The sequence below is a fragment of the Phacochoerus africanus genome, chromosome 10 (genome assembly GCF_016906955.1).
Source record: "Phacochoerus africanus isolate WHEZ1 chromosome 10, ROS_Pafr_v1, whole genome shotgun sequence".
NCBI classification, from domain to species: domain Eukaryota; kingdom Metazoa; phylum Chordata; class Mammalia; order Artiodactyla; family Suidae; genus Phacochoerus; species Phacochoerus africanus.
Genome location: NC_062553.1, coordinates 2,797,295 through 2,824,129, shown reverse-complemented (window position 1 = coordinate 2,824,129; position 26,835 = coordinate 2,797,295). Strand labels below are relative to the sequence as shown.

Genomic DNA, 26,835 nt, shown 5'->3' with positions numbered 1-26,835 from the left:
CCACAGGGCACTGAGAACTCGGGCTGGAACCGGACAGACCCTGTGCAGAGCCTGTGGAAACACTACCTGCAAGCTCTAAAGCCCCGCGGACCATGGGAGGGGGGCACTTTGCGAAGCTTTGTCCCCAGTGGAGTTGGGAGCCAGGAGAGGTGACATCCATCCTTGCCCCAAGGTAGACTGGCCCAGGCCTATCCTTCGGGCTCCCAGGCTGGGGAGGAGAAGGGGGCGCAGGGAGGGGAGGGAGAGGAGACAGGCTGGGAGGAGGAGCTGGGACGGAGAGGACTTGGCCGTTTCTAAGGAGGCGGAAGCGGGAGCCCGAGGTCGCTGGAACTCAGACATGAACTTGGCAGGCGCACGGACTCCCGGGGTGCCAAAGGCCTGCACCCCGGTGGCGCCCCCTCCCCAGGGCCCTCGGACGGGGTTAGAACACCATCCACATCGGTCTCCCAGCCCAGGCAGGCCCGGGGTTTTGGCTGCCGGGCGGGTCTGCGCGCCGAAAGCCGAGCGGGGGCGATTGGGCCGGGGCGGAGCCGACGGAGGGACCGCCCACTTTCCGGGGAGGGCGGGGCCGCGCCTTTAAATGCTGCGGGGCCGCTGCCCCGGATCGCAGGCCTGGAGGGAGCGGGCGCCTCGCCGGTCCTCCGCGTCCCCAAGCTCCGGGCATGTCCTTGCGGTCCCGGCGCCCGCCCGCCTGAGCTGCCGGCGCACGTGGCCGCGCTCGCGCCCGGTTCCCTCCCGAGGGGCGTCGGTGCGCCCCTGGCCGGTCCCCCCGCGCTGCCTCCCGCCGCCCGCCCGGCCGCCATGCAGGCACGGGCGCTGCTCCTGGCCGCGCTGGCCGCGCTGGCACTGGCCCGGGAGCCCCCGGCCGCCTCGTGCCCCGCGCGCTGCGACGTGTCGCGGTGCCCGAGTCCCCGCTGCCCGGGCGGCTACGTGCCCGACCTCTGCAACTGCTGCCTGGTGTGTGCCGCCGTCGAGGGCGAGCCGTGCGGCCGGCCGGTCGACTCGCCCTGCGGGGAGAGCCTGGAGTGCGCTCGCGGCGTCTGTCGCTGCCGCTGGGCGCACGCCGTGTGCGGCACGGACGGGCACACCTACGCCAACGTGTGCGCGCTGCAGGCGGCCAGCCGCCGCGCGCTGCAGCTCTCCGGGACGCCCGTGCGCCAGCTGCAGAAGGGCGCCTGCCCATCGGGTAAGCGCTCGGGCTGGGGCGGCGACCCCGCAGAATGCAGTGCTCTCCGGGGGGGAGACAGGCTCAGAGCCAGGGCGAGCCTCGACGACGTCCGTCTTCTCTGGGCGCAAGGGATGGTTTCCTTTAGAAATCATCTCACCAGACTTCCGGTCTTCCAGGTGGGGAAACTGAGGCCCAGAGAGGTAAATTGCCCTCCCCAAGGTCACAGAAGGGGCTCACAGTGAAACTCCGTGCCCTCCTGACCACCCCCAGGGCCTGAGGTAGCCCTGCATCTCTCCAGCCTCTGGCCTCATCCAGACTTACCTGTCTTATGTCTCATTTCTGCTGGTCCTGGGTGTTGTCTGCAAAGCAGTCTTTCCTGGCCTCGAATATCCAGTCTGGATATTTAAGTGACACCAGCTGGGGGACACGAGGTGTTTTCTTTCTTTTTGCACTGCATTTAAAAATGCATGTCTCTGGGAGTTCCAGCCGCGGCGGAGTGGGAGCGGTGGAGCGTTTCTGCCACACCAGCATGCAGGTTCAATCCCGGGCTCCGCATAGTGGGTTACCGTATCCTACGTTGCCACGGCTGCGGTGTAGGTCACAACTGCAACTTGGATCCAATCCCTGGCCTGGGAACTCCATGTGCCGCTGGGTGGCCCAAAAAGTAAAAATGAACAGACAAGAAAACGACCAAAAAACGCAGGTCTCTGGAGGGCCGTTGAGGAACGGTGAGCGAGCGTGGAGGGTCTCTGGACAGCCTAGGGCTCCGGGGACAGGCTGTTGGGGTAGGAAATGTCTCCGTCCCTTCAAACCTTAGAACAGCCTCCTGTGGAGGTGGCTTGGGGTTGCTTCTTATCACACAGCTTGACCCTGTGCATGGGAGAAAATGCTAGAAGACCCTGCTGTGCCCTGATTTGTTTGGGGCACTTCTTGGAAGGCAGGCTCCAGTGTTGGTTCAACAGGTGCTCTGACCGCAGCCACTTGCACAGGGCCCAGAGTTCATGGCCACTGAGATGAGTCAGGCCCCATGTGTGCCCTCAGCCCTCAGCAGCAGGGGGAGACGCTAACAATGGCCAGGACAGGCTCTAGGGGCCTGGGGGTGCTGTGGGGTGCACGGCTGCCTGGAGTGCCGGGAAGCCTTTAGGGGACAGAAGCATCTAAGTTGAGTCTTCAAGGATGGGGACACGTCTTCCAGGTGGCAGGAGGGACGGGCTTTCTGGGAAAAGGGGACAGTGTGACCCACTAAGAGGAGGCCCTGCCGTGCTGCACGGCGAGCTGTGCTGGGAAGAGCAGGGAGATCAGAGTAGCTGGTGTGCGGGGGATCGGGGCGTGTGCGTGCGTGTGCGAGAGAGAGACTCCCGAGCCTGGGCAGGGTGGCAGGCCCATAAATGTCGTGCCTTAGACGCCATGCTCTGGGCCAGGCTTCCCGCATCACGTCTGGGATTCAGCGGATCGGTGTTCTGTGGCCCCCAAAGCCCCGGACAGTAAACACTGCTCTGCAGAGGGGATTCTCACCACGCCCGAGCCTGTCAGAGCTCCCGAGAATGCCTGCAGCAAAGAAAGAAGAACCCCCACAAAATGATAAAAAAAAAAAAAAAAAACAAGGTTTCCCAAGAGAACTTCAAGAGAGCGCGTCCCTGGCAGAACCCACGTGACCTCCTCCTGGCACACCAGGGTTCCCGGGAGCCCAGGTGGGGAAGCATTGCCTGGACTTAGCCACGATTGCAGGGGCCAGCTGTGGAAGGTTGTAAGAGAAGTGAGGGTGATGTGGTCAGACGCGTGTTGAGATTGTGCCCCGGGGGCCAAGGGCTGGAGTGCAGTGCCACAGGGTGTCACGGAGATGGCCACTCTCCTTTACCGCACCCTCTGGCTTGGGCTTTGGAACCAGCCGGCCTCAGGCCGTGCCAGTGGGTCTGGGAGGCAGAGGGCTCAGGGCAGGCCTGGGGCCTGGACACTGCACCTTGGTTGTATCCCTGGCCCCCTCCCCAATGCCAACGCTCCCAAGTAGCGGGCACCACTCGACTAGGGCTGCAGGGCCCAAGGGCTGGCGGGGCAGGGGGTGGTTAGAGGTGGTCCAGGCATTTGGACAGCTTCATTCTTGATTGATGGAGTCCACGTTTGTGAATCACCTTCTCTGTGTGTCCTGCTGGCCCTGGGCTGCTTCCAAGGCCGCTGCCGTGAGGCAGACCCCAGCTGTGTCCTGCAGAAGCTCAGACGGGACGGTGGGGGGGGGTGCGTGGGAGACTGAGAAGAGGACAATAGCCTGGTGACCTCAGACGGACGGAGGGCTCAGCCAGGGGAGCGGCTGGAGCGTGAGGTCACGGCTGGGGCTGTCCCTGCTCCTCTTACTGATGCGTGGCTTTCACAAGTTCCTCGCCTCCAGTTTCCTCGTCTGTAAAGCGGGGTGACCGTGGCAGCTCTGGGGGGGACTTGTTGCGAGGACAAAGAGCCAGGGCACGCAGGCTTGTGCCTCTAATGAGCATCCCGAGACTGTTTCTTCTTTGGTGTATTGTTACCGTAATTACCACTCTTCCCCCAGGCAGGGGCGGGGAGGCTCCCCAGAGGAGGCGCTTGGAGGTGACAAGGTGACGAGGGGCCCCCCGGAGTGAAGGGTTGGGGGGCGGGGAGGAGGCAGAGGGATGGGAGCCGAGCGGAGGCAGCTGGACGGGCCAAGCAGGCTCAGGCTCCTCAGGCTCCCACAAGCCCGGCTGCTGCCAGAGCTGGAGGCGCAGGGGTGGTGGGGGGGAGGGGGGTCCAGGTTCTCGCGAGCACTCTTCACACGGTGGTCCGTGACCTGCGTGTGTCACGGGGACCTCACACACCTGCCGTCTGGGGGGCTGCACGTGCAGAATCCAGCCCCTGTGGAGTTGGTGCCGGTACCAGGCTCTCCTCACTCATGCTCCGCAGATGTGTGCACAGAGGCAGGGCGAGGCCAGGCCGTTGGGCTGAGGTCGCTCGGCCGGGAAATGACCGAGTCGGACCTGGCCTGGATCCCACTGGCTTTGCTCATTGTGCTGTCACGGCCCCTGGCTTTCTTCTCCAGGCAGGGACAGCAGGGTCCCCGAGGTCTGGAGTCAAGGTCAGGCCTGGGTCTCCAGCTTCAATGCGCTCAGCCTCCCCAGAGTGTCACTGCCGCGTCCCCCGCCCTGTGGGGTGATGCCCACACGTAGCAGTGGGTAGGATTCTACCTTCTCTGGGCATTTCCCCCCGGACAGAAGTCCTGCCAGCCCTGCCCTCCCCTGCCTTCACCTCCCCCCAGTGCTGACAACTCGGGGTCCCGTCCCCAGCCCCCATCCTCCCGGCCTGGCGCCCTCTGTCTCAGCCGGCCGTGGCCTTCAACCAACAGGACCACCCTGCAAGTTCACGTCAGAAGCCTTTGCCCTCTTTGCCTTCACGTCCCCTCCTTCCTCACCTCCCGTCGGCGGGAGAGTCCTCAGCTCGACCTTGAAACGTCCCCCGGCGGCCGTCTCTCCTGCTTGCCCCGCAGTGGCCCACACCTTGCCTCCCTCGTCCTCCCTCGGTGGCTTCTTCACACCACAGCCAGGGCGACCTTGAGTAATGCAGGGCGGGTCCCCCTGACAGCTCCACACCGCTCTCCCTGACCACGAGGCCTGGTGCCGTCGGGCCGTCCACCCTCCGTCGCCATCTCCTCCCTGTGGTCCAGCCGCGCTGGCCTCCTTTCCACTGCAGGGCCTTGGCACATGCTGTTCCCGCTGCCAGAAAGGCCCATTCCCTCACCTTTCGGGGCCAAGTCCTCGTCCTGCCTCGGCCTGGAAGTCCCACCGCCCCGAGCTGCCCCCAGGGGGTCCCCTTCATTAGCCTCGTGAGCACACCCTGGGGGCCCCTCCAGACCCTCACGCCTCCTGTTTGACGGGTGGGCACCTCATCTGCATCTTCCCCAGGCTCTGAGCCTCACGGGGCGGAGGTCTGGTCTGCTCGTTCCCTGCTGAGCCTGGTCCGGTGCCCAGTGCCCAGTAGGCGCTGTGGAATGAAAGGCTCGCCCACCTGGTGGGTGACCCTCCTTGCTACCTCCGGTGACAGGCTCACCGTCCATCCCGGGAGCTCGTGTTTTCTCACGTCCACGCCAGGCAGAGCTGCTCCACAGCGTGGATGAGTATCTGGGGCGGGTGCGGGGGGGAGGCGGGCTGTGAAACCTCCTCCGTGCAGAGGGTCTGCCCAGAGCAGCCCGTTCACCCCCCCAGCCTGGGGATTCTCACGGCCTCTCTGCCCACAACTGCAGACACGAAGGCCTTCCAGCGTGCAAGTAATTCAGATCTCAAGCCCTGGGCAGCTCTCAACGTGGCATTTAATCACCAGCTTTGATTGTTGGCCCCAGAGCAGGTTCCAGCAGAATCTCAGGGCTGTTTATTTAAGAGCTTTGCTGGCTTTTGATTTGTGATCCTCTTAGCGGCTTCCTGGGGCCTCGCAGGTCCCGACTGCTGCATTCAGGACTCATCAGGCCTCTGTCCCCACGCCTCCCGCTCCCCCGCCCCAACAGCGGGGCTAAGCTGCGGCATCTGGCGGTTTCTGAGGACCCGTGAGCCCCCAGCGCCGAGGCTGCCAGGAGCCAGAAGCCCAGCCAAGAGGGGCTGACAGCCCCAGGCGCTGTGCAGCTGTCCTTTCCCCACCAGGGCCCGGCCTGGGAAGCACCCGCCACGCTCCCTAAGCTGGTCTGGAGGTGCGCTGGGGTCCCACACAGCGCCCATCTGGTCTGTCTACCTCAGGCCTGTCCCCTTCCCTGGTAGCCCTCAGGGGCAGGATGAGACTCTGCTCTCCCTGCCCAAGGCCCCGCTGTAACCCCCACTGCCTTCGGGACCAAACCCGACTTCGATGCTGCCTGCAGGCTCGGTGGTCTAAGTTTGGAACAGGGCAGCAGATTCCTCCGTGACCTGTGAGGCGGATGAAGCCGCAGCCCCACGCAGCCCAACTCCAGGTCCGTCCTTGCCTCCAGGTCCACATCCAAGGGCACCCAGGGCAGACACCCAGCCACTTTGGGGATGTGAGCGTCGTGCTGGGTGACACGCTGTGAGCATCGTGCGGGGCGAGCTGGAGCCAGGACATGCCAGGCTCTACCCACCGGCTTCATCCACCTGGGCTGGCACATCGCCCTCGGCTGCTGGGAGCTCTGGGGCAAGTGAGGCCAAGCAGAGTTTCCTTGGCCTCCTGGGAGGCTGGACTTTGTGCAGACTGGATGAAGGAGTGGGCAAGCGGTGTGTCCCGTCAGAGGGTCTGACGCCACCTCATCCCGAGCCTGCTCTAAGCGGGAGAAGCCACCAGGTTTTACGAGGGTCAAGTCGCAGGCCTTGCGCTCTGGGCTAAACACACAGTGTGGCCGGGTGTTTTTGTCATGGCCCTTTATAAGAAAAGACTCATTGAGGTGCAGGGGGCTGCCCAGGGTCAGCAGGTGGGGAGGGGCAGGTGTGCCTGAACCCAGGTCCCCCTGACTTTCCATCTGGGGCTCTGTCTGCTGGGCATGCATCCAGCCCCCTGAGGAAGTAGCCTCCCAGCTTGGTTTAGATAAGGGTGTTGAATAAACAGGTTCGAAAGAGAATAAAATCACAGATCCCTTGTCCTCAGGGTGGCAAAGATGTGGTCCGGGCGTGCGGGGGTGTATGTGCCCCAAATTGAATGCCAGGTCTGGTGCGGGGGAGCAGATAGACTACTGGGGTTGTGCAGTGCACAACCTGCCCAGCTGTATGCTCTTGTCCCTCAAGCACATAACAGGCAGAGCCAGGACTGAGACCCAGTCCTGACCCCACCTCCGGCTGCTCAGGGCTGAGTCCCGGCTCTGTCACTTGCCAGGCTGAGACCGTGCATGTCTAAGCTCTGTGCACCTGTTTCCTCATCTGTGAAGTGGGACCAACCGAGAGAGGCACCCTTCTTGCTGGGTCACTGGACAGTCAGTGAGATCATGACTGTGAGGTGCTGTGCACAGCCTAAGCGCTCCCCGACGTTAGTGCAAAGCTAAACAAGGACCCCTGGCTGTTTCTCACACAGATGGAGTTTGTGCGAGGAGGAAAAGGAGCTTGAGGCACTGCTTTTGGAGGGACTGCCGGGTGCCAAGCCCCGCCCATAGGCGGTCCACTGGCCTGGTTTAGTCCCCACATCCCAGCCGAGGCGTCCCGAGGAGTCACTCGATGGACCAGTCAGGGCAGGAGGGCTTCCTGTAGGAGGAAGGCCAGGGGGTGACCTCCTTGGCTTCTGTGGCTTGGGCAATCCTGAGTCCTGCCCGGCCTGAGGGACCCCTTTGATAAAGCACCAGCAAGCTGGTGGCAGAGCCCTCTCCTGCACCGGGTTGGCTGCAGGCCCAATGGAATTCACAGCCAGAGGAGCCAGGCAGGCCCCAAGCTGAGGACCAGCCAAGGCTGGACTCTCCTGGGGCGGGACAGCTGGTCGCATTGGCCGAGGACCAGCATGGAGTGAGAGAAGTGCCTGGGGTGGGGGTCAAGGGACCTGGCTGTGGGCCCTGGCGAGTCCCCCGACCCCTCTGAGCCTCTTTCCTCCTAAAATGGGTGACGAGTCCTGCCTGGCAGACGCTGTGGGAATGCACTGGTGTAAGTGCCCGGAGCCGTGGCCGTGGAGAGGGAGGCCTGGGCTGCAGCCCGTGGCCCTGCAAACCAGGGCCCAGAGCCCGGCAGTCACAGACAGCAGCGTCACCCCCCGGGAGTCCCAGCGGGAGCTGAAGCCACTGTCCCTGGCTGGGAGCAGACAGTTCATTCGGGGACAGGCAAGTTTTCAAGAGAAAGAAAAACACAGGCAGGGAGCCATCCTGGGAATAATTCGACCCGGAAGTGGGCTCCTGGGGCTTCAAAGGCTGCCCCGTATCGGGGGGGGGGGGGCCTGCTGGAACCATCCGCCCACTCACAATTTGCTCCTTCCCCAGCTGCTCTCTGCTCACCGCTGAGGGTCAGCGCACAGGCCACAAGGACTGTCGCGAGGGACAGGTTGGGGAGGGGTCCCGAGGTGCCTCGGGCCCCGGACAGAGAGCTGGGTCCCTGAGTGTTGGCCTGGACGCGGGGGGAGAGAGAAGGGACATTCCTGGGAGAGGAACTCTCTGCAGATGAGGGGGACATTTCAGACCACACATGCTTGGGAAACTAGAGCTGATGGTGTGGGGAGGCAGGGGGCAGTAGCGAGGCTCTGATGTAAATGGGACCTGGACAGCCAGGTCCCTGAGTGCCATGCCGAGGGGTAGCCATCTGGCCTGCAGGCAGTGGTCAGAGTTACGGACAGATGGGCACAGCCTGGGACTTCGTGGGCATCTGCTGAAGGCCCCTCCGTCCCCAGCTCTTAAGTAACCACTGGTGATGGGGGGTGGGGTCTTCTGATTGCAGGAGGCAAGAGAAGAAGGGGCGGTGACCTCGGAGTTAGAGGGAAGAACTGGATCTCAGTCCTGATTCCGCCCCGTGTGTGCGGGAGCGGTGATGTGTACAGTTGGGCAGGTTGCGCACTGCATGAGTCCGAGGGAGGCAGACAGGCTGTGATCTGTGTTAACACTGATCCTGGAGTTACGCAGTGCACAACCTGGGCAACAGTACAAGTGACCTTGTGGGGTGTCTGGGCCAGTCACTTTCCCACTCTGGGCCTCCGTTTTCCTGTCTGTTCCATGGCATTGGTGTCTGTCTAGAGCCAGCACATAGTAGGTCCTCTTTCAGCATCAGTCGCTCTCCCTTGGCCCTCCCAGAGGCGCTGCCACCCAGCAGTGTTGGCGGTGGAGGCCCGGCCCCGCTTGGCTCCCTGCTGGCTCTTCTCCCGTCCCCTTCCGCCCCGGCTGTGCCCCTTCATCCCCCGGGAGGCGCCGCCGGACACCTGGCCTCCATTGCTTTGCTCTGTGTCAAGTTCTTCCTGACGAAACCTTCCAAGGCCTGTGGATTACAGTTTATTTTTGAAAACAAACAAAAAAATGCTAACAGCTGAATCTGGTCAAAACTGACTGTTGACTTCAGAACTTTGGCTCCAGGACAGGCTGAGGGTGGGTCCAAACCCCCACATAAACAGTCGCCTCCCAGCCGCGGGGCCCGAGGTTTTCATGTGGAAAGAGGCAGTGGGAACCTTCCCTTCCCACTGATTCATGGGGTGATTCATCCGAGTGGGGAGGAGGCGCAGGAAACAGGCCCCATCCCTCCTACCCCCACCCCCACCTCGGCGGCTTAAAGGGACAAGGCCCAGTGGGGCCTGTGTCCCCCGCTGGCTGACCCAGGAGCCCTGCTGGTGAGCCCCAGGCCCTGGGGTCAGGAGGGCTCAGGCAGTGAAGTCCACGGGACCCGAGGCCAGGGTCAGTCCTGTCTCCACCCTGAACCATGCGTGCCTCCAGCCCACTCCCTGGGCCACAGAATGGGCCACAGATGCTGCTCGTGGGAGGCTACCCTTTCCCCAGACCCCAGACTAGGTGAACAGTCTGGCCCATGTTCTTGGCGGTGGCATTTGCAGGCCTACTGTGTGCTGGGCGGGCTGGCGTTTGCAGGCCTACTGCATGCCGGGTGGGAGCATGCTCGTCCTCTCTCCCTCCCTCCCCGTCGGGGGCTGCCTTGGGGCTTGCCTGTGCTGGCTCTTGCCGGGCTGTCTGGGGAACCAGACGCGCCCGTGCCCCCAAGGAGCTGGTGCCAGGGTGGGAGGTGAGCCCCGCCCAGCTTCTCCTCGGAGCTCCTGCAGCCCTGCAGCCCCCAGGGCCTCCTGCCCACGGGGGTGGTGGGAAACACAGCCGGCCTTTGGCTGGTTCCCGCCCTGGCCCAGCTCTCAGCCCCCGCAGGCTCCACTCTCCCTGCTCTGTTTCGTCTCCGTCTCACTTGCCTGTGGAAGAACATTTGGAAATTTCGTGGAACAGAACCACTCATAACTCTCTCTCTGCCCCAATTATCCATCAGGGAATATTTTGATGTGTTTCCTGCCAGCCTTTGACCTATGAATGTTTTACCCAGGTTTTGTTTTTATTTATTTCTTTAGGTCACACCCATGGCATGTGGAAGTTTCCGGGCCAGGGATCGAACCCACACCACAGCAGTGACCATGTCACATCCTTAGCCCACTGAGCCACCAGGGAACTCGAGTTTTTGTTTTTAAATCCTCATATGTGAAATTGATGGCAGCCTATTTTAAGTGAGCTCTGGGGAGACCACACTGGAAAGAAAAGCATTTGGAGAGAGGCCGCCGTGCCGTCCAGATCTCCTGGCAGCCGGGTCCGCTTGTCGGCAGCTTGGGCAGCTCGAGGGTGCACTTAGCCCGCAGGACTGGGCCGGGTCAGCGTGGGGGTGGACAGATGCACCCAGGGCGCTGGAGCCTCTGAGCTCCAGGAGGGTCACGTGGTTCCACAGCCTCTTCTGACCCCCCTCCCCCGCCTGGTTCACACGGGCCCAGCTTGGCATTGGCCAAGCGCGCCTGTAGCTGCCCTCGTGTTGTGTGTCTTTGCATCTCTGTTCAGGGCGCTCTTCCAGGCCTGGCTCAGGGCGCCCATGGACTCTCCCACCTCACCCTGGGCCGCCCTCTGTCCCCCTGGGTCACACAGGGCCGTGTCTGGCTAGTCACTGGCCTCTCCCCCTGCAGGGGGTGCACACACGGAGGGGACTCAGCGCACACGGATTTGGCAGTCCCTCCGAGAGCCAGTGCGCTGGGGGAGGCGTGATGCTGGGAGCTCTAAGGAGGGCTGGGAGAGGCCTGCCTGGGGGGCTGCCTGGAGGAGGTAGGATTTGATCTGCGCCAGCCAGGCCGGAGCGTTACGGTGGGGACGACTGGGGAGTGGTCTCTGCGGGTGAGGACAGAGTGGCGGGTGATGGAGCAGAGACGGGGGGTGACACCTGGCCTGTATTTACCCTGCCAGCTCTTCTTCCCGCCTGGGGTCCTCTGGGGCCCTTGGTGACGTGGGGACCACCTGGCAGAGGAGCCTTTTCTCAGAGATCGGGACCTGGAAGGGGCATCAGAGGCTGGCTTCCTTCCCTCTGCCTTGAAGGTGGAGCATGAATGCAGCTTCCCAGGGCCGTTGGGGTGGGGCAGGCAGAGCTCGGCTCAGCCCCCACAAGCTAGCTGACCGGTAATTTCTCCTCCAGAGTTTTGGGGGTGGTTAGCGAGCCCTGTGGAAAGAAACATGCAGCCACCTGCGTGTGCTGGGAGCAGCAGAGCCCTGCCCGCGACCGTGACCTCTGAACCTCAGACGCCACCCCTCCTCCAGGAGCCCACGGTCTGATCACCGAGGAATCTCGAGGCGGCCAGCAGTGGGCCACCTTTCCCAGCCAGGCTCTGGCCACCCCGGACAGGCAGCCTTTGATTCAGGCTGGCCGCTGGGGCTGGGCCCTCTGTGGCTGGTCCCCACGGGCTGGTTGAGAGGCAGCCATCACAGGATCAGTGGCATGGGCCCCCCTCACCGCTCCTGACCGCAGAGCCTGAGGCAAGCTCTGCTCTGGGCCCTGAGTCCCAGCTCAGGCTTAATTCATGGTCAGGGCCTTGGGGCACCCTGGGGTGGGGGGGCCCTAAGGACGGAAGCCCTGCAGCCCCTGCCCAGAGCCTGGCTCTCCTCACGCCGAACCTCCACCGCCCTGGCCTTTGGGATGGAGCCGATGGCCCCTGACCTAGCTGCCACCCTGGAGAGCTGGGGAGACCAGACAGGACGTGGACGGGGCCTGCATTTGTCTGCAGATGGCGGGGGTCATGGACGGGGGGCCTGAGCCCTGCTCCCGAGCTGCACCCCCACGCTCCTTCCTGTCCCTTTGGACAATCTGGAAACCCAGAATTTCACCAGATCCTAACGCTCGGTCACTTCCTAGAGACCATTAGGAGAAACATCAGCTGCAAAGCTGGACTTTACAGACCGAGCCCTCTGCCCACCACAGAGTGAAACGGGGTGGGTAGGGGGCTCCCTTCTCCTCCCCTGGGCAGGGGGCCGCACGGTTTGCAAGTCACAGGCAGTTCTCGAGGCTCCCTGGGGAGCGGCGACGGAGAGGCAGCTTCAGTCTCACAGTGTAGGTGCGGAGTCGAGGCCCAGAGCCGGTAAAGTGGCTCGTCTCGAGCCACACAGCAGGGCCTTGGCAGCTGTCAGTGCTTTCTGGCCCCGGAGCCACTTACAAGCAGTGCGGGCCGCACGGGTTCCGGATAGCGCCAGTCTCTGGGGGGACCTGGGAGACCTGGGCACCCTGCCCAGCATGGAGACCAAAGGGGTGTGGGTCTTGTGCCACCCACCGGCCTCAGGCCTGTGGTCCTGGCAGCCGGCAGCCCCGCTGCTGATGGAGCAGAAATCTGAGCCGGCGAAGGTTCCAGGGAAGTTCGTGAACCGCCTGGCAAGCCAGGCGGGGGCCTGGCCAAGTTAGACACAGATGGGGGCCCTGGCGGCTCAGACATGGGCAGCCCAGCGTGGTCCAGGAGGGGGCCACATACCATGGCCAGGCGGGGGCGACTCAGACGGGACCACCCAGGGCCTCTTGTGCTAGAACCTTGTCTGGCCACAGCACTAGCCCCAGGCCTGGAGGGACAGGCCAGAGCTGGCAAGGGGAGGCACAGGCTCCTTTCGCCGGGGCCTCGCGGTATATGAGAGAAGGGGCAAGGGCCCAGGGGCTGGCCCAGACCCAGCCTCAACTCCCCTGCTGTGTGGCCCAGGGCAAGTGTTCTTACCTCTCTGAGCCTCCTGGCTGGCCCGGTGATGTGAGGTGAGGAAGCTCAGCATGAACCATCCTGGGGGCAGAGGCAAACGTCTGGCTGTCACTGTGCTGCTGAGGGTGGGCGTCCCTGAAGGGCCCTGAACACCGAGTGGGGGTCTGGCGGCGTCCAGGCCTCACGGGTGCACCTGGGTCTTGCTGCCAGTGCAGGTCTCCACCAGCTGACCAGCCCGCGGTACAAGTTCAACTTCATTGCTGACGTGGTGGAGAAGATCGCGCCGGCCGTGGTCCACATAGAACTCTTCCTGAGGTGTGTGATGCCCCCCCCCCCACCCCCCGAGCTTGTCCCCTCTCGGCTGGATTCCGGCACTGGGGGTTGGGGGTGGGGCAGCGGAAACCGGAGTGGGCTGGGGTCCAGCGGGCCCGGCTTAGACGGCCAGGCCGCTCCCGCCCTTGGGGGGAACGTCCCCTCCCTGACGCTGCCCTCCTCGCCTAGGGAGTCGCGACTGCGCCACGGAGCGCGCAGGTGGGTGGTGGGTGGTGGCTGCGGGTCACAGGGACTGTCTGAGGCAGGTGGGTGGCTCCGTGGCGTCCTGGGGTTGCTCCCCAAACCGACGTAGCCCCTCCAAAGACAGACACATGAACAGCATGACTTTCCCAAAGTTCAAGTGTTTCTTTGTTGTCTTTCTTAACCTTTTGGCCCCTGTGTGGACGGGGTGGGCAGCGGTCCAGGTGAGGCCCTCAGGGCCAGAACCCTATTTGGCCTTATTAGGATCAGGGGGAGCCAGGCCACCCAAGGGGACAGTCTCCAAGGCCTTCGCCAGGACCCTGGGCCTTGCTTGGCATCAGAGCTCTTTCCCCGAGCGGGGCAGCCTGGCCAGCGCCATCCTGTCCACTCCGAGGTCTGGGGAACTGCGCCAGGCTCAGAGCCCAGGGCCTTGGACCTCAGCGCTAACCCCTCGCTGCCCTTTCCGTGGGCCCCAGACCCCGAGACGTGTCATTAAGGAAATTACCACTGGACGTCTGAATGGCGTGTCCCGAGCTTTGCAGGTGGTTTAGAGGAGGCAGCGTCTTTCCAGAAGGCCCCAGGCACAGACCCCAAACCTGCTAATTGCTGACCGCAGCCTAGCGAAGGCCAGCTCCGAGGCCATTTCCACACCAGCCTCCGAGGCTGATGTGCAGATGGGGGTGGGGTGGGGATGAGGCCTTGGGGCGAGATGACACCCCAGCACGGGTACCTTCGGCTGTGACCCCTGAGCCAGTGAGGAGCCCGGAGCCTGGGGGGGCAGGGCCTGTACATGGCAGACCCCGAGGGCTCAGGTGCAGCCGCCACTCAGGGGCCCCCACAGAACTGGGTGGGGGCAGAAACTGGTCACAGACGTGAGTGGACAGGTGCTGCCAGGTTCAAATCCCCACTCAGCCCTTTGGCTGGTGGTTCATATCGCCGTCTCCCCACCTGTAAACTGGAGGCCTGCCTACCTTGTAGGGCAGCCGTGAGCAGCAAAGGACTCGGGTCCTGGCTCAGAGGGAGCTCTCCGTGATATTAGTTGTCCCTGGTCCTGCTGGCGGGGGCGTCCAGGCCTTACACTGGGGGCCCAGAGCTGACCCAGCCCAGAGACGGTCTTGAGCTGTGTCTGGCGTCCCGCCTGCCCCCTCCTGGGCGCCGAGGTTCCTCCTCAGAGGCCTCGGCACAGTGTTGTCTGTCCCAGCAGGGAAATGACTCCAGCCCCACTCTGGCTGCATGGCCCATTCCCCGCCAGCTTACCACGGCAGACACTGAGGCCAAGGTCCCCGTGCCCAGAGCCTGCCCTGGCTTGTCGGCACCTGGCTTGGAATTCACAGAGCGGAGTCTTGCCAGCATCGGGGGCTTCCACGCTGACAGCAGAGGGCATGAGCCGGGCAGGGGCGGGGAGCGTGTCCCCTTTACACCCTTCCCCGCACAGAGGTTGGGACGCTGACCTTGCCGAGACCTGCTCTGCACACCCCTGCATCTGCCCTGTGATGGGAGCAGCCTGCAGGCACCCCGCTCAGTGGAGCAGGTGTCGTTGGCCCATGTCCTGGATGAGGAGACTGAGGCTCTGAGGGGCAAGCCACCTGCCCACCCGCAGATGTAGACGGGGCTGGACTTGGGGCTCGAATCCTGGCCTGTCCGGCTCCTGCTGTGTCGTCGCGGGTCTGACCTCCATGGGCCTCCTGTCTCATCCTCGAAAGTTGGGAGTCACAGACGTGGTCCCCTCTTGGTGGCTGTGAAACGGGTCTAGACTTAATGGCCTGCCAGAGCACAGCCAGGAGGTGGCAGAGCCGGGATTCACCCCAGGCCTGTGGGATGCCCAGCCCAGGCCCTGGGGCTGCTCTTCCCCCCACCCCACCCCTGCCCGCGGCGGCTGCCCCCTGCCCCCATCCCGACCGCCACCCCCACCTGCCTCCCCGCAGACACCCTCTGTTTGGCCGCAACGTGCCCCTGTCCAGCGGCTCAGGCTTCGTCATGTCGGAGTCTGGCTTGATTGTCACCAACGCCCACGTGGTGTCCAGCACCAACGCTGTCACAGGCCGGCAGCAGCTCAAGGTGCAGCTGCAGAACGGGGACACCTACGAGGCCACCATCAAAGACATTGACAAGAAGTCAGACATCGCCACCATCAGGATCCGCCCCAAGGTGAGTGGCCGCAGGGGCGGGGGCGGGGTGGGGGGAGCGCCTGCCCGGCCGGAGCCAGCAGTGCGTCCTCAGTCAGACCGGAGCCCGGGGCGGGGCAGGGCGGCTGCCCACATCCCTCCCACAAGGAGGGGCTCCAGTGCCCAGGACACACCCACTGCCCTCCCAGGCGCATTCCTGGGGGGGGGCAGCTGTTTCCTTGGGGTGGCGAGCCCAGTGGGGAGCGCTTGGGTCCACACCCCCACCTGTCACTGCGCCTCCACATCAGCCCCCAGCTGAGCCGGCGGACCTGTCCTGGGCCCCCGTCCTGTGCTGTCACCTCCACTGGGGCGTGCCCAGGCCCGCACCCCCCCGAGTTCTCACCCCCGCCCCCGCGGGAGGGGCGCCAGGCAGGGTGCTGCCCTTTCAGAGGGGAAACTGAGGCTGGGGGAGGCAGGCCACAGCCAGGGTCTCGCTGGCCGGGACAGGGTGGCCGGCTCGGCTGAGTCCTGGCCTCCCTCCGGTGTGTTTCTTGTCAGCAGTGTTGTGGTCACGATGCGGTGGGGCTGCCGTGGGCTCACCTATGGTGACCTGAGGCCTGCCCACCCCGTGAGGTCGTGGTCCAGCTGGGCCGCATGTGAACCTGGCTTCTGCTCTTTCTAATAAGAGTTGCCAGCGTTTGAGAGGAGCCGTCTTTTGCAAGGGTTCTTGCCCCATCGGAGAGAAAAAGTTTAGTGGCTTCAGGTAATTATCTTGATGGAGACCCCTGCCCACTTTCAAGCCCTTTCACCGTGGCTTTTGAGTCTGGGGACACAGTCTCTATTTTATTTTTTTTTTTAATTTTGTCTTACTTTATTTTTTAAGGCCACACCCATGGCATATGGAAGTTCCCGGTCTAAGGGTCACATCAGAGCTGTAGCCTTTGGCCTGCGCCACAGCCACAGCAATGCGGGATCCAAGGCACCTCTCTGACACATCACAGCTCACGGCAACACTGGATCCTCAACCCACCGAGTGAGGCCCGGGATCGAACCTGCGTCTCATGGATGCTAGTCAGTTCTTAACTCCCTGAGTCACAAGGGGAACTCCTACCTTTACTTCTTTAATGATAGCTGCTGTGAAAAACAGAAAGGAGAAGTTCTTTTGACGTGGTGACGCAGTGCGAAGGAGAAACTCCTGCGTGGAGGGGAGGGAGCCGGGGTCCGAGGGAGCGGCAGTCCCGAGGGTCCGAGCCACAGGGTCCTGCCCGACCTCTCCCCAGCTCCATGAGCTGGGCACGGCCGCTCCCTGCTTCTCTTTCTTTTCCTGGCATGGTGAGAAGCTTTCCTGCTCTCCGCCGCCAGCAGGTGGATTTCGTATCAGCTCACCTGGGACTTGGCTTCCCGTAGATTCTTTGTCCCTGACACGCCGTTGGTGGGGCATCCCCAGCATTTTTTCTTTACCTATTTGTGGTCTTTTTAGGGCCACCCCCGTGGGGTAAGGAGGTTCCCAGGCTAGGGGTCGAATCAGTCCACCTGCTCCGGGAACCTCCGTGCCGGGGGCTGGCCGTGACCTGGCTCTGGTCCCACCAAAGGCCCACAGCGGAGCTCCCTCCCCGTGTCCTCCCCAGAAAAAGCTCCCCGCGCTGCTGCTGGGCCACTCGGCTGACCTGCGGCCCGGCGAGTTCGTGGTGGCCATCGGCAGCCCCTTCGCCCTGCAAAACACCGTGACCACAGGAATCGTGAGCACGGCCCAGCGGGACGGCCGCGAGCTGGGCCTCCGGGACTCGGACATGGACTATATCCAGACAGACGCCATCATCAACGTGAGTCCCCGTGCGGGGCCCCCGGCCCCGGCCCCCATCTCGACACGTCCCCTGGCGGGACAGTCCTTGTCCTGCCTCCCTGTGACGTCTCCCCAGGGGTGCCAGCCCTGGGGGGTCGAGGCTGCTGTTCTGACCCAGGACAGCCCTCTGGAGACGTGGAGGCTCAGCCAAGGCCACTGAAAGTCTGCCCTATGTACCCCGTGGCCCACATTTATTATTACTCTTACTAGTATTGTTATTCTCGTCACTATTGTTATATTGGATGGCAGCTTTGGCTTTCATAAAGCACTTTGCCCGGATGCCCGGCGTCCGCCTCTCTGGCTCTGCCAGGGTTGCAGCCTTTCTCCTGGAAGCGTTAATCTCTGAGCCTCCTCAAGGCTGGTAGGATGAGAAATCACGCCCCATCCGGCTTCCATCCGTCGTGAGTGGTGGGGACCCGATGCGAGGCTGGAGGGAGCCTGTGAGCTTTGTCTGGAAAGCACTGGCCAGGTCAGACCTTGCTCAGTCATCAGGTGGCCGTGCCCTTGGCCTCTGTGGGCCTCAGCTTTCTCATCTGTGAAGTGGGGGCTGGCCATGAAGCCTTTCAGCGCCATCGGGAGATGGAATTCAATTCATGTTTCTGTGCTGGTTTGAATGGTAGTTGGAAGAAAAAGCTTTGGAAAGCTTTAGGGTGGGGGACGCTCAGGGCACAGCTAATGCTGTTTCCTCTCCCTGCAGTACGGGAACTCCGGGGGACCGCTGGTGAACCTGGTAAGTGTCCCCTAGAACGGGGGCCTCTAGTTTTCTGGGGCTCTGCTGGCAAAGGGGAGGCAGAGCCTCCAAGCAGGGATGGGACCGGATGTGGCCTGATAGCTTCACGCCCAGCAGCTGGAGGCCCGGGAGGATAGGCCGGTGGTCAGGAGGCTCTGCGGGCGGTAGGGTGGGCCATCAGCTCCCCAGAGTCTCCCCCCTGCAACCTCTCCTCGGCTGGTCCCCCTCCCTCGAGGCTCCCTCCCAGGAAGCAGGTGGGGACGGCGCTGGGGGACCAGGCAGACCAAGTGTGCCTCTGTCAAAGCCCCCAGAGGGGGGCTGGGTATCCTGGCCTGGGTATCCTGTGCGGACGTCCCCCCGAAATGACTGGAGAGTCGGCGCAGGGGTGCATGCGGGCTGTGGGAGGAGCTACGTCCAGGAGTGTGGCTCTCAGGTGGGGGGCAGGGCAGATTAGGGTGGGAGCCCAGCTCTAAAGGGACAGAGACAGTGGGGATGCTGGGACCTGCCCTGGCCCCACTTGTCCCCACCCTGCTTCTAGAAGGAGGGGGTGGGGGGTCCCACAGGCCCCATCACGTCCGTCTTGGCTCTGGCCCCTCAGAATGCTGCCCAGGAATGCCCTCGATCAGTAGGTGCTGCCTCTCGGGGGCAGGCTGCAAGCTTCCCCGGCAGACACTCTCTGGAAATGGGGGGGGGGCAGGAGAGGTGGGGGTCCCCGACCCAGAGGTGATCCCCAGAGCACCGTTTCGGAGCTTCTCAAGGAGGGCGCTGATGACCGGGCCGCCTCTGCGGCCGAGGGCTGCCCCGTGACCACCTGCTCTGGTCTCCCGCCAGGACGGCGAGGTCATCGGCATCAACACGCTCAAGGTGGCGGCCGGCATCTCCTTCGCCATCCCCTCGGACCGCATCGCACGCTTCCTCACTGAGTTCCAGGACAAGCAGGGCAAAGGTACGAGCCCCCGTGCAGGCAGGGGCCGGGGGACCCGCGGTGCTGTGTGCGGTGCTTCCTCTCCGCCTGGCCGCCCTCCCCAGACCTCCCCCGGATACCTCAGATCGTCGTGGCACTTCGTGGCCAAGTTGCCCCCCCGCCCCCCGTCCCTCCAGACCGCCCCCTCTGGCTGGGGACCGCAGGGCTCTCCTCCCACCTCCAGGGGTTTCGGGCCCTGGGCTCCACTTGGCTGGGCGGCTCTGGAGCCGCCAGAACCCAGTCCCTCCTTCCCTCCCTCCATCCCCATCTCCCCATCTTCCTCCCCCCACCCGGCCATGTCGCTCCATGTACCCTCCATCCAGCCATCTACCCACCTGTCCGTGCGTCTGTCCGCCTTCCTTCTCCCTTCCGTTCATCCGTCCATCCAGCCACCCCTCCCTTCCGCCACCCCACGCCTGCCCAGCCCCAAGGCCCCCTCTTGCAGCCCTCTGCCCGTGCGCACTGCCAGGCAGGTCGCCTCTCCTCCAGGGCGCGGAGCCCAGGCCCTGATCCTCTCGTCCTCTCTCCTCCCCCGTCCAGACGCCGTGTCCAGCCTCCCCGCCCACTTCCAGGGGCCCGTAGGCATCCGTCTAGCACAGGCCTTGACAGAGCCGGGGTGACCCTCCCTTGTGGGGGCCGGCCAGTCACTTTGCCAAAGTCAGTGGTCACAGCTGCTTTGGAGGGAGCCTTTCCCGGTGGCCTCCACCTTCCCACCTTTGTCCCCAGCCCGGGTGACGTCCCTCTCTTGCTGTTTGTTTCCCATGCTCGCCTCCTGGCCAGCGCCCAGACCTGGCTCAGCCCCACTACTCACACCGGGGAGTTGCCCCCCATCTCATCCAGCCCCCCGGCCGGCAGTCACTGAGGCAGGGGGCTTCGTCAGGCTGGCCACACCCTCCGTGACTGCGCCAGCCCAGTGCACAGACCAGTATCGCCAAGACCAGTGCTTAAAGGACCACAGTTGAGGCTCCTTGTTCCTCAGTGTCCCTTGTGTGAAGACAGTCTGGAGCCAGGCACAGCCAGTCTTCCTGAAGGAAGCGGAAGCCTTCTGTTGGCCAGTGCGCATCATCCAACCTCCTGAGCCCTTTTCTCCTTGGCTACTAGGAAGCTCAGAACCTGATCCAGGGCTGCACATTTGTCTTGTCTGTACTGCACTTGGGCTTTTCTCTAATAACCAGGCTCTTCCAGTTTAATTTCCCTCTGGCTTTGCCATCTTCCTGGAGGTCGGTGGAGCCGCGCTTGGCACAGGCTGGGCTGTGAGGTGCCTGTCCTGTAGGAAATGCGGTGATGGCGTCTTCCTCCTTGTCTCTCCTCCCCTCCTCTCAGGCGAGACCCACTGGAGCTGGATTTGCTTCTTTGCTGTTCAGGGACTGTCCTCTTCAGCACTGACCTCACCCCAGGCCCCGGGAGACACTTATCCCCTGTGCCCAGAGCTGCCACCTCTCCAGGGACATGTGGGCTCGTCAATGAGCCCGGTAAATCTTAGCTGAATGACTGAATCTATCATTTAAAATCCAGCTGAAATTAGCTGATATGCATTTTTAGAGGTTTTTTTTTTAATGAAAATACCAATTCAAACGCGATCTAAATTTTTTTAAGACAAACCATCTGTTCGTTAAACCGAGGGGACGTTAAGGCACACTTCTTGTCTCCGTCTAGGCGCTGGGCTCAGAGGCCTCTGGGGGACTTTCAAGGTCAGAGTGACCACCGCACCCGTCCTGGGGCACCTCGGCCTCAGTCCCCAGGACAGTCGGGGTTCATCCAGCCTTAGGACTAGCACATCTGCCCTGGGGTGACTGAGCTGGAGGGCTGGACCGTCCTGGTGTCTGCCCCTCTGTGCACCTGCAGGAGGTGGCTCCTCAGCTGTCATCTCAGCCTGGGAGAAAACCCCCTTCATCTCCTACCTGTGGTCTCTGTGGCTGGCCTGCCGGCCGAGCGGTAGCTGGAAGTAGCCCTGGAAAGAAAGGCCAGCCTCACGGTCACAGGCAGCCTTGGGGAAGCTGTGTGCTTGGGTGCTGAATCCTTCCAAAAAAGCTGAGAAGCGGCAGGAGGCAGCCCTTGTAATATCTGTAGAGTCTATAGTGATGTCACCTCTCCCATTCCTGATATTGATCACTGTGTCTTTTCTCTTTTTTCCTCACTGGTCTGGCTAAAAACTCATCAATTTTATTGATCTCAAAGAATCAACATTCGGTTTTCATTTGTTTTCTCCACTATTTCTATTTTCTATTTCCTTTATTTCTACTCTTTCTTATTTCTTTTCTTTTTCCTATAATAAGTTTTAGTTGATCTCTTTTTTTCTAGTTTTTAAGGAGAAAGCTGGAGATATTTATTGGACATCTTTCTTCCTTTCTAATGTGGACACTTGAATACTATTACTTTCCCTCTAAGTACTGCTTTACCTACATCCCACAAAGTTTTGTATTTTCATTTTTATTTTCTTTAAGATGCTTTCTAACTTCCCTTTTAACTTATTCTTCAAAGATTGCTTATTTAGAAATATATATTTTCTAAGTTATTGGGAATCTTATAGATACATTTCTATTATTGATTTCTAGTTTAATTCCATTGCGGCCAGAGAGCATTCTTCAATGATATGACATTTTAAAGTGTCCTGAGACTTATTTTATGGATCAAAATATGCAAATGTTGTTTCACCATCTAAAATACATGCCAAGTCACAGGCTGGAATAGCTAGGGGGATAAAGCTGCCACCTAAGCATATTGTGTGTATAAGGCTCCAACCAGATGGCCTGTCACGTGGTTAATGTTCACTGGGCTTCATCGATTAATATTATTTATGGAAGAGGCAAGGATGGTGATGAACTCAGATCAGAGTAGGACAAGTTTGGGGAACCTGTGGGATGGAGGCTGGAAATGAGAGCCCCACTCTCCATTGGGGTTTGGGTGTGGGGCTCAGCAGGACAGCAGGTGTCAGAACTGATGTGGTTGGATGGTGCCTGAGGGTGAGAGTGGGCACAAAGCCACCTGATTAGAGCAGAGAGGGGACAGCAGAGGCTGGACTGGCCCAAGCAGGGTGGCTCATGCTGCCTTCTTCCTGGTGTAGCGGGCAGGGAATCCTGCCCTCCCGGACCCCTCACTGAGGTCAGAGGCCTTCACGGTGGCTCTAACCGAGTCCCAATGTCCTCTGTTTCTAGACTGGAAAAAGCGCTTCATCGGCATACGAATGCGGACAATCACACCAAGGTGAGTGTCTGGAGGACACTGCCCCCTGCCACCCCTCCACTCGTCCCTTGCTCTGACCCTCCTCCCAGACCCCGACCCAGACATGCCTGACTCCCGGCAGGTGCTCCTGCAGACTAGACACTCGGGCTTCTGGGCCTTTGCTCTGGCCAGTCCCTCTGCCTGGAATGCCTTTCCCTCTTTGCTTGATAAATTCCTTTGCCTCCTGCAGGACTCTGTTCAGTGCCCCTCCTCCAGGAAGCCTCCCAGATTAGTTTCCTGTGTCTGCCATACCAAATTACCACAAACTTGCTGGCTTAGAACACCAGAAATTCATTGTCTCTTGGTTCTGGGAGCCAGAGGTCAAAGTCAAGGTGTCGGTGGGGCTGCCCTCCACTGGGTGCTCCAGGGGAGAAGCCCTCTCTGGAGCTGCCTGCCTCTGGTGGTTCCAGCCGTTTCCTGGGTTGTACTTGTGTCACTCCAGGCTCTGTCTTTCTCATCACGTGGCTTCTTCTTTCTGTGTGTCTGGTCCCGTCTCCCTCTTCTTTCTCTTCCCCAAATACCAGCCATTGGATTTAGGGCCCACCCTAGGTCAGGCTGATCTCACCTAGAGATCCTTAACCAACCACACCCGCAAAGACCCTATTTCCAAACAAGGTCACATTCCGAGGCTCTGGGTGCACGTGAATTTGGGGTGGGGGTGGGGACGTTGGGCCGCCTTCCCGGGAGGGGCCTCCTCTTCACCTACGGGGCTGAGCATTCATTCCCCCCACCCCGCTGCCAGCATCTCATTGGTCCCATGGTGTCAGAATTGCCCGCCCCCCCGACCTTGACCATGAGCACCTTGGGAACAGGGACTGACCTGCTTCCCTGTCTGCACCCCGCCCCCACCCCTGCCCAGGATCGGGTCTAACAGGGTAGATGCCTGGAAATACTGGGTGAGTGAAATAGAAAGGGGGCGGGGAGGGCGGGGGGAGGGCAGAAACAGACGCGAAGGAACTGCAAGGTCAGGTCCAGGGGTCTGAGGAGAAAGAGGTCCCTGCCCTGGGAGCTGGGCAGCATGGAGGCTCTCCTGACAGACTCGCCCCCGCTCACTCCCTAGAGTTCAGTCGCTGTCCATCTCGGGAATAAGTCGGAAAGCAAGTTGGGATCAAGACCAATATACCCATTTATCTTTTTTTTTTTTTTTTTGGCCACGCCTGGAATTAAACCTTAGCACAGCAGTGACCCTGGCCATTGCAGTAACAATGCCACGTCCTCAGCCACTAGACAACCAGGGACCTCTCCCACTTATCTTTCAATGGTGTTCTTTCTCTCTCTTCCATCCATCCATCCATCCGTCCGTCCATCACACCACCTGTCCAGGCTGTCTCTCCACTCCATCGTTCACCCACTGTCTGTGCACACGCCTCCCGTCTGTTCATTTATCCATCCTTCACTCCTTCCATCCGTCCCTACGTCTCATCATCCACCCCCTGCCTTCTCGTCCTTTCTCCACCGTCCTCCCGCCCCTCCTCCCGCCTGTCCGTGACCCTCCACTCAGCACCTCTAACCGTCAAGGTTTCTCTGGAGGAGCTCATGTTGGGGCAGGGTGGGTGGGGGGACACAGACAAGAACCAGTGGCCTGGGTGGTGGAGAGGACGGGGCAGCTTTGCACTAAGGACTTAGTTCAGAGGCTCAGAAGGGCCTAAACTGCGGAACTGCCTTTTCAGTTTGGTGGAAGAGCTAAAGGCCAGTAACCCAGACTTCCCGGCGGTCAGCAGTGGGATTTACGTGCAGGAGGTTGTTCCAAATTCACCTTCTCAGAGGTAGGCTCCATGGGGGAGCAGGGAGGCCGGGCAGGAGGGCACGGGGCTGGGCAGGGCTTCACTGACCTTGCATGACCTTGAGCTTCCTGGCAACATGACCCCACGTGGAAGGGCCGGTGGGATTCTGGCCGGTCCCCTGAGCTAGGGGCAGGCTGGGGAGAGGGTGGCCGTGCCCCTCCGTGGCCCAGAATGTCCTTTTCTCCGTGTCTGGGGGGACTGGGTAGCAAAGGACCTCCTGAGCAGAGAGTCCTGCTCTCACCAGCCTAGTGGGCTGGCCTGGGTCTTTCTGGGCCAGTTTGCTCATCTGCAAAATAGGCATGATTCAGCCTACGCTGCCCACCCGCGAGGCGCTGTCACCCAAGTAAGATAGAGCCTTACCGTCTCGGAAGCCACCCAGTACTAGAGAACGGTTGAATGTTGCACAGGGTGAGTGAGGAGTTTCCGCTGTGGCTCAGCGGTAATGAACCTGACTCGTATCCATGAGGATGTAGATTCAATTCCTGGCCTCCCTTAATTGGCTCGGATCCCACGTGGCTGTGGCTGTGCTGTAGGCCGGCAGCTGCAGCTCCAATTCCACCCCTGGCCTGGGAACTTCCGTGTGTCATGGGTGCGGCCCTAAAAAGAGGGGGAGAAAAGCAGGGTGAGTGAAGAGGGACAGCAGGCCATGCGGTGGGAGGTGGCACGCTGGCGCGGCTGAGCCAGTCCCCTAGCTGGCTCTGAACAAGCCCTGCGCCTCCTTTACCCCGGGCTCCCTCCTGCAGCGCATGGGCTGCATCACCTCCTCCTCCCTGGAGTCTGGGGCTGTGGGGGCCGGGCGTGGATGGAGAGGAGCGGGGCAGGCAGGCCTCCAGCCGCCTTCGACCCCGCAGGACCCCTCCCTCTGTTGGGGGTGCTGGGCTGCTCGGAGGCTGCGTGGGAGGATGCGGGCCCGTGTCCTTCCGCCGTGAGCACAGCGCGTGTGCTCAGCCCGCAGCCGGCCTGCAGTGGGAATTGTTGAAGTACAGATCCATGAAGCCAAAGGATGAGCACCCACTCCAGCTCTCTCTTTCTGGTTGCTGCGCCCCGCAGCGGCAGCCTCGGAGAGCGGCCGCACGCAGGGCCCCCCAGGAGCCAGAGCAGGACGCTGGGCGGTGACGGTGGCTGCTGCTGCTGACCGAAGCTGCCTTGTGAGCAGGGCGTTGCACACACTGCATCCCGGGAGCCGCGGGTCGCTGCTCTCACCCCCATTTCACAGATGGGAAGGCTGAGGCTTGGGGGTCACCCCCCCTGAGGTCACACAGCCCGCACGTGTGCACCTGGGCACGGTCGCCCATGCATCTGACCAAGGTGCCACCTGCCTGCCTTCTGGGTTGAGGGGAGGGTCACGACGAGTCCGGTGCAGAGGGAGGCCCGCCCACCCAGCTCACTCTACTGCTGATGTGAAAGCCTTAGGACGTGCGGTAGCCTGGCCATCGAGCCCCTGGACCTCGGTGTAATCTGCAGGGTGTGTTCCCACGTAGGACTGTGGACGTGGAGCCCGAGGCTCAGAGGGGCAGCGTACCTGGCCCGAGGCAGCCCCACGGCGGGAGGCTGCAGCCAGAACTTGACCCCAGCCCTTCTGGGGAGTAGAAATAGACGGACAAAGCGCTAGCCGGTTAAAGGACAGTGGCTTCCATCTGGGGCGAGAGCCTGGCTGTCACGGCCCTGTTCGGACCCGGTGGAAAGACTTTCCTTATCCCGCTGCTGCTCAGACCCCCGTGGCGGGGCTCGGCCTCACAGGGACGTGCCCTGACCACGCGTCTCTCCTGTTGGCAGAGGGGGCATCCAGGATGGCGACATCGTCGTCAAGGTCAACGGACGCCCTCTGGCCGACTCGAGCGAGCTGCAGGAGGCCGTGCTGACCGAGTCCCCGCTGCTGCTGGAGGTGCGGCGGGGAAACGACGACCTGCTCTTCAGCATCGCGCCCGAGGTGGTCCCGTGACGGCGGGGCTGCCTCCCTCCAGCCGACCGGAGCCTGCGGCCCAGGACAGGGGCCAGCAGAGTGGTTCTGTCCAGAGCCACCGCCTCCCTCGGGGTCAGGACAAAGGACCGTAGTCGGTCCTCAGCGGAGCCAGCGGCCTCGCCCCGGCCGTCCAGGGTTAGAGCCACAGGCTGGGCTTGGCCAGGCGTCTACATCCCAGCCGGCGGGGAGCACTGGACCCCCCCCGCAGCACAGGGACAGCCGATGTCCCCCCAGCAGATGCTCCCGAGGCCCCTCCAGGCTCCCGGGTCTCAAAAACTGTTTCCCAGAAAGCCCCTCTCCTCTCCCGCTTCCTGCCTCTGCACCTGTTGATTCGATCCCTCTGAGATGCCCGCTGCTCCTCCCCTGCCCCCTCCCAGTCAGGCCGCAGCCCCCCAGCCCCCTCCTCTCCCAGAGGCGCCTTCCCCGGCCCCCTGCACCCAATAGCACAGCGCCCACTGCATCAAATGACCAGTGCTGACCGCCCTGCCGGCCTGGAGTCCCTGGAGGGTGGGCCACGTCTGTCCCCTTTGAGGAGTCAAGGGGTGGGTCTGGCCCGGAGCCAGCACCTCATGGGTGGGGGGGGGGGTTGCCTGGCGGCCCAGCCGAGCCCCTGGGGCTGGTGATGGGCCCACCCTCCCGGGCTGGAGACGAGCCAGCAGGGAGCAGACTGCGTCTTCCCCCCCGAAGGCCAGCTCGTCTCCCCCTCCCCCCGAGGTGGCCTTGGGGCAAGGGCCGAGGAAGCTGGGATGTGGAGAGAGGGGTGGCAAGGACTGAGCCTGCTTCGCCTCCCGCGTGGCTCCGCGTGGAGCAAGGACTCGCGGCGTCGCCCACAGGCTGGCGAGCTGCTCCCTTCTTGGCGGGAGGCTGTCCCCGTGCATCTGTGAGCCTCACTGTACAGTCGGGTCCCCACGCTGCTTGTACTGTATGTTTCTCTACTGTATGGAAATTAAAGTTTACAAGCACACGGTC

At 62.2% G+C, this 26,835-nt stretch overlaps 1 protein-coding gene across 1 annotated transcript; it reads left to right on the top strand.

The window, feature by feature from the left end:
• Positions 1–606: 606 nt before the first annotated feature.
• HTRA3 (HtrA serine peptidase 3) lies at positions 607–26,835 on the top strand. The gene is made up of 9 exons (XM_047798900.1): positions 607–1,186; positions 12,958–13,057; positions 15,181–15,403; positions 16,989–17,183; positions 17,901–17,933; positions 18,765–18,879; positions 22,053–22,101; positions 23,790–23,885; positions 25,680–26,835. Exons 1-9 carry the CDS (start codon positions 802–804, stop codon positions 25,843–25,845), a joined length of 1,362 nt encoding a protein of 453 aa, XP_047654856.1. The 5' UTR covers positions 607–801; the 3' UTR covers positions 25,846–26,835.

What these genes read in the sequence shown, in the direction of transcription:
- HTRA3 (XM_047798900.1), top strand. Translation starts at nt 802, where the DNA reads ATGCAGGCACGGGCGCTGCTCCTGGCCGCGCTGGCCGCGCTGGCACTG. An exon ending in GGGGACCGCTGGTGAACCTG is followed by an intron (nt 17,934 to 18,764) that starts GTAAGTGTCCCC and finishes GTCTCCCGCCAG; the next exon opens with GACGGCGAGGTCATCGGCAT. An exon ending in ATGCGGACAATCACACCAAG is followed by an intron (nt 22,102 to 23,789) that starts GTGAGTGTCTGG and finishes CTGCCTTTTCAG; the next exon opens with TTTGGTGGAAGAGCTAAAGG.